Source organism: Ixodes scapularis, unplaced genomic scaffold (genome assembly GCF_016920785.2).
Source record: "Ixodes scapularis isolate PalLabHiFi unplaced genomic scaffold, ASM1692078v2 PGA_scaffold12__126_contigs__length_90152505, whole genome shotgun sequence".
Classification (NCBI taxonomy): Eukaryota; Metazoa; Arthropoda; class Arachnida; order Ixodida; family Ixodidae; genus Ixodes; species Ixodes scapularis.
Window position 1 is genome coordinate 6,883,213 of NW_024609838.1, and position 9,842 is coordinate 6,893,054.

At 51.5% G+C, this 9,842-nt stretch overlaps 1 protein-coding gene across 2 annotated transcripts in view; it reads left to right on the forward strand.

Moving 5' to 3' along the window:
* Nucleotides 1–6,374, forward strand: part of LOC8031510 — a 60,528-nt gene extending 54,154 nt beyond the window's left edge. Inside the window, exons 1-2 of one of the 2 annotated variants that reach the window (XM_042289399.1) lie at nt 4,024–4,067; nt 4,573–6,374. In XM_042289399.1, the coding sequence (XP_042145333.1) occupies nt 4,587–5,132 (546 nt within the window). In that variant the 5' untranslated portion in view covers nt 4,024–4,067; nt 4,573–4,586 and the 3' untranslated portion in view covers nt 5,133–6,374. Of the gene's footprint in view, nt 1–4,023; nt 4,068–4,572 lie in introns of those variants that run through there. The other variant, XM_040219978.3, reaches the window with a different exon arrangement.
* The last annotated feature ends 3,468 nt before the right edge of the window (nt 6,375–9,842 follow it).

The window sequence follows — 9,842 nt, forward strand, 5'->3', positions numbered from 1 at the left end:
CTCCTGCACCTTGTGCGTTATTTCTTTGTTATTTCCGAAAGCTTTTGGCAGCTGGTTTTACGTTTTTTCGAAGCGTCGCTTCGTCCCCCACTCCTGCACCTTGTGCGTTATTTCTTTGTTATTTCCGAAAGCTTTTGGCAGCTGGTTTTACGTATTTTCGAAGCGTCGCTTCGTCCCCCACTCCTGCCTCTTCTGCTTTATTTCTTTGTTGTTGCCGAAAGCTTTTGGCAGCTGGTTTTACGTCTTTTCGAAGCGTCGCTTCGTCCCCCACTCCTGCATCTTGTGCGTTGTTTCTTTGTTGTTTCCGAAAGCTTTTGGCAGCTGGTTTTACGTATTTTCGAAGCGTCGCTTCGTCCCCCACTCCTGCACCTTGTGCGTTATTTCTTTGTTATTTCCGAAAGCTTTTGGCAGCTGGTTTTACGTATTTTCGAAGCGTCGCTTCGTCCCCCCCTCCTGCATCTTGTGCGTTGTTTGTTTGTTGTTTCCGAAAGCGTTTGGCAGCTGGTTTTACGTCTTTTCGAAGCGTCGCTTCGTCCCCCACTCCTGCATCTTGTGCGTTGTTTCTTTGTTGTTTCCGAAAGCTTTTGGCAGCTGGTTTTACGTATTTTCGAAGCGTCGCTTCGTCCCCCACTCCTGCACCTTGTGCGTTATTTCTTTGTTATTTCCGAAAGCTTTTGGCAGCTGGTTTTACGTATTTTCGAAGCGTCGCTTCGTCCCCCACTCCTGCACCTTGTGCGTTATTTCTTTGTTATTTCCGAAAGCTTTTGGCAGCTGGTTTTACGTATTTTCGAAGCGTCGCTTCGTCCCCCACTCCTGCACCTTGTGCGTTATTTCTTTGTTGTTTCCGAAAGCTTTTGGCAGCTGGTTTTACGTATTTTCGAAGCGTCGCTTCGTCCCCCACTCCTGCACCTTGTGCGTTATTTCTTTGTTATTTCCGAAAGCTTTTGGCAGCTGGTTTTACGTCTTTTCGAAGCGTCGCTTCGTCCCCCACTCCTGCCTCTTCTGCTTTATTTCTTTGTTGTTGCCGAAAGCTTTTGGCAGCTGGTTTTACGTCTTTTCGAAGCGTCGCTTCGTCCCCCACTCCTGCATCTTGTGCGTTGTTTCTTTGTTGTTGCCGAAAGCTTTTGGCAGCTGGTTTTACGTCTTTTCGAAGCGTCGCTTCGTCCCCCACTCCTGCATCTTGTGCGTTATTTCTTTGTTATTTCCGAAAGCTTTTGGCAGCTGGTTTTTACGTCTTTTCGAAGCGTCGCTTCGTCCCCCACTCCTGCATCTTGTGCGTTATTTCTTTGTTGTTTCCGAAAGCTTTTGGCAGCTGGTTTTACGTATTTTCGAAGCGTCGCTTCGTCCCCCACTCCTGCATCTTGTGCGTTATTTCTTTGTTATTTCCGAAAGCTTTTTGGCAGCTGGTTTTAAGTCTTTTCGAAGCGTCGCCTCGTCCCCCCACTCCTGCCCCTCCTGCGTTGTTTCCGAAAGCTTTTGACAGCTGGTTAACTCTTTTCGAAGCGTCGCGACGTCGCCTCGTCTTTCACTCCCTTCTGCTTTCATTCTTGGTCGTTTCCTTTTGGCAGCTGGCCAACTCTGGTACCTTGCACTGTGCCACGCGACGCTCGCTTCGGACGCTAAAGTGCAAATTAGCTTTGCGTAAGCGTCAAAAAAAGAAAAAAAAAAAAGAGGTTAGGAGCGCGTATATGTTTCATCATTTCATGAAATGAGCGAACTTGCTCGAGTCGCCTTTTCAGAGTTGGTTGACTCGCTGGTTGTCAGTCGTCCGGAACCGTACGATCGGCGGGGAGTCCCGGCGGAATTAATCTCGGCGCATTAATTGCCCGAATCAAGGTTAACGGGGCTCCAAAGAAACCAGGCTAATGCCGACTTCTCGGCGAACGGATGATGCAGTGTCGAGTCTTCATCGGTCCGTTCATTTCGTCATTTACTCGGCATTTCGAGAGATTCGTATCGTCGACGTCGGCGCTTCAGTCAGCCAAAATTCTGTTCGCAATGTCCACGAGGAACAAAAACAAGCTTTTCCAGGTGCGAGCGTAATGAGGAAAAGGTTCTGTTATTCCCCGACTCGACGAGTCCACAGTGGCCTCGGAAGAACCGCGGGAAGGAGTGCGTCATGGTCCAAGTTCGCGTAGATGATATCGGGCACTAAATAGTCCCGGACAAATTAGAAGTATGCTGAAAACAAATTATGCTCTGAAAGGGATTCAAAATCGCGACCCGCGTTTCACGGTCGCCGAGAGTCTTGATCGGCGTAACAAAGGCGAATGCATAATTTTCGATTTGAGTCCGAGTCAAACTCTTAAGGTGTGAAATTACTATTGCGAAAGATCTACTACCGTACCAACTCAGCCCACATCATCGGTAATGAAAGGCCGCCTCGGTGGCTCTCCGAGGCGAGAGCCCAGGTGGCGGGTTCGAATCCCGGCCGAGACGCCCGGAATCTGGGCTGGGTGAGGCTTGTTGCGGAAAAGGCGCCGTGTAACCGAGCCTTCGGTTGCACGTCGAAAGATCCCCAGGGGGTCCAAATTGATCATCAGTTCTCCGCTGGTGCGTGCCAGATGCCCGTCATTGGTTTGGCACGTAAATCCCCCAAACTTGATTTGATGTAAGATTCTGCCAGATTCTACAATACCACCGATGGCGCGAATGCGTCCTTCCTTTCTCTCTTGACCCGTCTTGTCGGACTCGAAAATTATTCGACCGTTGGCCTGTGGCCTTATTACTCTCTGTCATTTACGTCTAGCGATCTAAGTGGCAACTCACCCTGTAGATGTTTAGTGGACCTCGTAAACTGAGTAACAATCGCGATCTTTTCTGTCATCGATGGCCATGTGACGAGAACCGAGATGTTCGCCCAGAGACCCCTCAGGGCCCTTCGCAGTCGTGTCGTTGAATCCCTCTCTCTGACGGAACCGCCGTGCAAGACTTTTCGTTGTACCAGGACTGCCACCGACGAGTCAGAAGTTCATGTAACCAGGGCACCTATGTGGGCCTATATTCCGATTAGCCTGGAAGAGCTAATATATACCTGTTGGCTTCCCCCATGTGCTTATCGCCGTTACGATGAGAGCAGGGGTTTACCCAGGAATTAAAATTAAGGGGGGGGGGGGGCATTGAGAGTAGAGGAGTCGTTGGAAATTGAGGTGGTGCCTTCAGAAAAACAAGGGGGGGGGGGTGTAGGGAAATCACTGTATCAGAGAGTTTTAGCAGATGGTTCCGACGACTCCGATATGCCGATGCCTTTGCGCATGCTGATACATAGTACAGTTATCGGGCATCGTTATCGGGAAGATATCGCAAGTATCGGAACGATCTACTTAAACTCTTTCTTGCCAGGGGTAGATTGGCAGGGCTTGTTGTGTTCGTGATTCCTGCTTCGGCATTCTCATCTCATTTGCCTGAAGGGGGTATATTGCTAAAATCCTCGAATCGGGCGGCGGCTTGCGCCGCCTACCTAGCGACTTCTCAATCTCGGCTGCGAGCCCCTCTGTCGGACGGCCGACTCGACGCCAAGGCTGGGCGCGGATGAGCGGTCGTCCACTTGCACTCCATGAAATGGAGCGGCGGACCCAGAAGCGCTGCTTTTCCGGCCCGGTTCCGACCGACTCACGTGGTCCGCCTCGCAAGGGCGCACACGAGGCACGGCAGCCGAGTCACGACGGTGCTCCGCCGAGAAGTCGTGCCGCCGCTGCTTGCCGCCGAAACAATGGGCCCCGTTGCCCGGGCCGACTGTCGCGGCGCCGCCATGTTGCCTCTGTTGGCCGCTGCTCTGTCTGTTGTCTGGCGGCGGGGGAGGGTCGTCTGCTCTCTCGGCCTTTTCCACGTACGCCGCCAGACATTTCCGGTTCCGCGCTGCTCTTGAAGACCTGACTGGACGCTGTAAGAGGAGGGAGTTTTGTCAGCCTTTAGACCACGCAGGAGCGATCGCTTATGTTTTCTTACGTTGCATTATGAATGACATCCGTGCTTCGTATGTCAGGTACAAAGCTTTCATTTCATACGAAGTACCCCGGCGACTCTAAACGTAGGCGCAAGCTCCGTACGTATACAAAGTTTGCTGTGTGACACTCGACACACTTCTGCTTTTAGCCGCCTGCCTTGGTTTTATTTGTCGTCTCACGGCAAGCGGGCATCATAGTTAGGCATAGGCGAATTTATGGCGGAGGGGGGGCGGACTCCCACCCCCCCCCCCCCCAAAAGGTCAACGTTTTTAAATAAAAAAATCGATATGCATTAACCAAAAGTTGTTTTTGGTGACATAGCAAATATTGAGTCAAGAAAATAGATCTGGGAAACGTTTCGACCGTAACGTCATATCTCAACAGAAACCCCCCAAGCCTGAGTCATAAATACGCCCCTGTCGTTAGGCCCCTAGATCTGTATCTGGGATGGGACTGACCGATTATAGAGTGACACCGAAAACCTATTCATTGTACCTTGACTGAGAATGAAACTCGTTCAGTTCTATATCCTCGTAGGCTTTGCCTGGCTCAAACTGCTAGGAAGCGTTTACTTGCTTACTTGCTTCGAGGCGTGTCAGTGACCCCTGGCCTTGCTTGTGCGCAGACGGGCGTGAGCCGATGACCATGGAGCGGCGCATCCCCCACGTCCGGGACGTGTTCAGCGACCTCCGGTCCTACGACCACTCGCCGCGGTCGAGGCGCAAGGAGCCCTCGTCGCCGCCGCCTGCGAGGCGCCAGCACCAGCAGCCCAACCAGCAACCCACCAGCGTCACCGGCGGAGTGGCCCCGCCGACGCAGCCACTCACTGAGCGCGACTTCCGGCACCTGGAGCGTCACCTGTCCATGAAAAAGACCATCCGCAAGCAGATCAGCCGCAACCTGGCCCAGGCCTTCGTGGAGGACCCCAAGGTGCTCAGCAATAACGCCGTGAACCACGCCAACCACGGGCGACAACAGCCGCCGCAGCAGCCCGTGCCACAGCCGCAGGTCATCACGCTGACCAGGGCCAAGATCGCCAGGTCCGACCAGAACTTCCTGGACATGCTCAAGGAGCCCCAGCACAGGGCTTCGGCCGAGGAGTCGAGGGTGGCCGCCGAGTCGTGCTCGTCCAACCAGCCCTCCTTCTGGAAGTTCCTGGGACTCAAGGGCAAGAGCAAGCGATGAGGCGACGGGCGTGCCGCTCGGAAGCCTGCACGGTCGTCACTCTATTTATTCGTCCGCCCTTGTTCCCGCGATGCCCTCGGGACGTCTTCCCTGTGCAGACGCATTCGGTCCTTCGTCGTTCCTCGGGTTCTCTTCGCCCGGACCGTGGCCGGAACATGCTCGTGGCACCGAACAGACGCTCGTCCGGCTCTAGAACCAAGGCGTCCCAGATCCACCTGCGCACTCTAAACGCTGCTGGCCCGGCTGTACATAGCTAAGGGGATCACCTCCAGAGGGCTGCCAGAGGGGCTCTGCGGTGGGGCTCACAAGCCACTGGTGTTTTTTTTGTTTTGTTTTTTCTTCTCCCCTACTAAGGTGTGCGATCTTGAGCTTTGGCCCACGTCCGGCCTTTGCTCGTCTTGGTCATCCAAGAACATGTTCGCAACTCGTGGTCGCTACAGGTGGGTAGAACCGACAACCAGTGCTTAAGAGACGGTCTCAACAGTGCCTTCGTCAGCAACGCAACTTTTCGGAGAGCACCGAACGAGGATGTTAATGAGATGTGTCGTGTTCGTGAAAAAAAAGCTTCTTTATGGGTGATTGGGTTTCTTATGGTCATACGGCCTGGTCCAGACCGGGCTGTGTTATTTAGAAATGAACAAATGAATTTTGGTGTTTGAAGGGAAGCTCTATTTTTTTCTTTGCCCGTGTGCTTGTGTACGTCTGTTTTTATTTTTATTTCTCAAAGTACCGCAAGGAGCTGCAAGCAGGCGTTTAAGTCACCCTGTTCACAGGTTTTCACTGAAGTGACTCGTCGATGACGCTCCGACCAGACGTTCGCAGCTTCCTCACGAACTGTCGCCGACGTCTCGCTTTGAACGTCTGACAGAGGAAAAGCCAGCTATGCTGTGGTGTTTAACCCGGCTCTCGTTGCTCCTTTTTATGCGTATAGAGAAACAATTCTTTGCGGCCTGATGCTTGTCGCGGGTCTACTACTTACTTCGAGTGCCGTCATATTCCTGAAGTAACAACGAGCGCTCTTGTGGCCGGCGTTTGCAGTCTGCAACCCGTAGTCTCCCGCGTCTGTGGTCGGAACGACCGCCGTGGACGCACCCTCTCGGCGGCGGAAGGGATGTCTTGTCGCTGTCGCCTTGATGTCTTGTCGACGCTGCCAATGCCTGTGTACAAACCCCGAGTGAATGTGAGCGTGCATTGTGTACATATGAAGCGTCGCTACGCAATAAAACCAACAAACAGCTGTCATGGAACTTGCTTTTATTTCAGAGCACACATGTCCGGGACCCTATAGGGTCCCGGACAGGCCCACAACTGGAGCGAGGTGGGCCTGATGCCTCGATCAAGTTAGCCGATGGCTCGAGTCCGGGGTTCGGAGTACTGCCGACATTCCCGAAACAGGTGCTCCAGGTGTGCCCTAACGCGACACAGCCCGCACATGCCGAAGGCAAGAGCCGTGGTTGCTCGGGTGCTGCTGTTGTGGTTGAAGCGTTGCAGAAAGTAGGGAGTCAGCAAAGTGCCGGTTTGGATCTGCCTGAGGGTAACGCTCTGTCGGCGGGTAAACGATCGAAAAGGGGGAGAGGAAATGAGGATTGGGTTTGCCGTGGCAGAAAGGTAAGTCTGGCGCTATTGTTTAGCTCGGGTGATATCTTCTGCAGGATCTTGGACAGGGGGGTGAGTCTTGATGTCCTCGGATGGGAAGTGGAATTGCCGGTGAAGGGAGGCTTGAAATTGCACGGTGGATAAATGCGCTCGTACAAGGCAATGAGCCTTCTCATTGCCAGGTGCGCCATTGTGCCCGGGAACCCAGCGTATTGTGAAGTCCTGTCCCAGCGTTCGAAGTTGATGAACGTACAGACGGAGCTGGCTGATGGAAATTGATGTTTGTCTTACATTTGCACAGGCTCTAAATGCTGCCTGTGAATCTGTAAAGACCTGATAGTGCACAGGCTGGCCGGCATGACACGTCGCGTTTGCATGCCTGGCGTAATCGAGGATGGCGATGGTCTCTCTCTGCGTGCAGGAGATGGGACTTTCCGTCACGTGGAACATCTTGCCCTGTTGGTCATCATAGCGCTGCACCAGGCCGTAGCGAAGCCTGAGTTGTCCGAGGGGCTTGTTGCGTCCGCGTAGATTATGCGATGGTCACCGTTGGTTATGATGGATTTTACCCCCTTGAGGTGTTCTTTGATATGTGACTTACGCCGTGTTGTTTGCTCAGAGTTCATCTGTTTGGGTAGTGGCTTGGGTTCGGTTAAAGACCGAAGACTAGTTCCCACTTTCCACTTTTCCCCTGCTTCGTCCTCTCTCCTTCTTCCTTGTACACCGTTGCCTCTTTTCTCCTCCCCCATGGTGAGGAGGATCTTCTGCCTTGCAGAATCTCGAGTCTGGTCGTCGGCCTTTAACTGGGTGTATCCCCAAGGCGGAGAGCGCCGTGGCAGCAGTGGCAGTTTATTTACGACGTAACCTAGCTTAGCTACCGTATGCCTGCCTGCTGGGCTGGAGCGTAGGCGTGCTTAGTGGGTGTGCTTCTGCCATTTCGAGAAGTTAATCATAGTCATTCAGGTTGCCGCATTTTCTGAGCATATCTAGGCTTAAAGTTGCTAACCATGTTTAACCAGGACCAACTCACCCAAATGACCACCTTAGTACGACTCACCTTTAGATGCACGCTATCACTGGGTAAAGGTGTGGGAAGGGTGCAGTGAAAATTTATCTTATGCCGTGAAATACAAAGTTACTTAGAACTCTTTATTTATTTTGTTTAGCAAAGGAAGCGATATTTACCGCTCGTATACAACATGCTGGATTTTTTATTGAGCGAACTTTAACTGAACAAATCATTGACAATTTTAACGGAGGATGGCATGGAAACCGTATGGAAACAGCTTCCGTCCATGCCTTCCCAACAATGAGGGACATGGTTCACTTGCGCCATATAGCTCCCCCCCCCCCCCCCACTCCCCCCCCCCCCCCCCCCCCCAACCCGGACGCCATTACCCTGTAAAAATTTCAGTGGAAAAAATCGTTTTCTCGCCAAAAAGTAAAAACGAGGGCACAGTTACCAAAGCGCCTCCTGACATGGGTTTTTGATAGGCGTTGACATAGCCTCGACACAAAAAGAGAACTAAAAAAAATGGAAGGGGGTTCCAAACGCGATTGAAATTCTGCTGTTTGTATGTGAAATATTGCAAGAGAGACGAACTTTGCGGTATTAAATTCATCTAGGCGGACCCCTGAACAAAATATAAGCGTTGATTAAGAAGGCCGGGACCACGCCCGACTCCTTTAGCCAGGTAGATTCTCGGTAGTACCATTCAGAAGTTCCCGAACGCATTTTGCGCGACATACCTGCACGAGCCACACCGAGGGATCGTACTCAGGTTCATATGCAAGGTTCACGCTCCTCGCGTTGTCTGCCGTGTGGCGCAGTGGTTATCGCGACGTGCTTGCGTTCCGCTGTCCCGGGTTTGAACTCCACCCTTGGTTAGTGTGATTCTGAACCAACAGATGGCGATGGGACCGCCTTCCAGACCTGTACATCAATGCAATAAATCGTGTGTGGTGGCGCTTCGATACGGTGTGGTATTTTTCTATATCCTAAAATTAACATCCCCGGTCCTTCGCTTGTTTTTCTCTGCGCGAGGTTTCTGTGGAACGCGCACGGCTGCGCCAGTTCTCGTGCAAGAAGGCCAGTCGTCTACACGCTTCGAGCTCACGTCTCTAGCAAATGTGGTCAAAATCCTAGTCAGAATAAAACGCGCAAATCGTCATCAGCTAACGGTGAGACCAGTGGGCGAGACCATAGAGTTATTATAATGTACGCTAGAGGTTCAAGTGGCGCTAGTGTGCTGACGCAAATTGAAGCAGACAGCAACCAGTCGAAAATGGACTTCCGGTAATGCATTTCTACGGGAAAATTTGAGCGCATTTTCTCCCTGCGCTCGATCATAAGAGCAAATATCCCAAAAAATTCGTACGTACTAGGTAGCTTGAAACATTTCTCAGTCAGGCCGACGAAATAATTGGTCAGTTACGGCGTTTTTCTTTAGAATTCGTCGCATTAAAAACGGTGCTAAAACGGCTTCGTACGTGTATTTATGTGCACTGTCGGACACTGTTAGCGCGAACGCGGCGTCGGCGATTTCCAGCATGGGGGTTACACATGCCAAACGAACGAAGGACATCTGGAAAATCAAGAGCGGCGGCAAGAACTACGCAGTAACACTGGATGAGTAACTCGCAGTGCATGTACGATCAAAATAAATTGAAGGCCACGTAATCTATTCCGATTTTAAATAAGTAAGTACCGCTTTATTCTTTCTGCCCTGAGCGAAGCTGCTTGTTCTACGTTCAAAATATCACCTGCGCGCTCGATAGTTTTGGGAACTAGTGCGCGATAAAAGCTGCCCGGCATAGAAAACAATACGAAGAGACACCTTTCATAGCCCACGGACTTTATTCTCTAAGTTTTGAAGGTTTTTATCCCCTCATGCACGACGGGATCATTTTCATATAGTGACTGACTGGCATATTATAAATATACAAGCGTCACCGGAATGCTGGCGAGCCTTCAACACACTCTATGTTCGTTTCGATTGTAATTTTGCTTTGAATCGTCGCTTGTTTTTACACACCTGCTGCGGAACACACGTTTGGAACTGAAATGTAGCGAAGTTAAATATCGTTCACTGATGAAGAAAAATGGGCTACCTA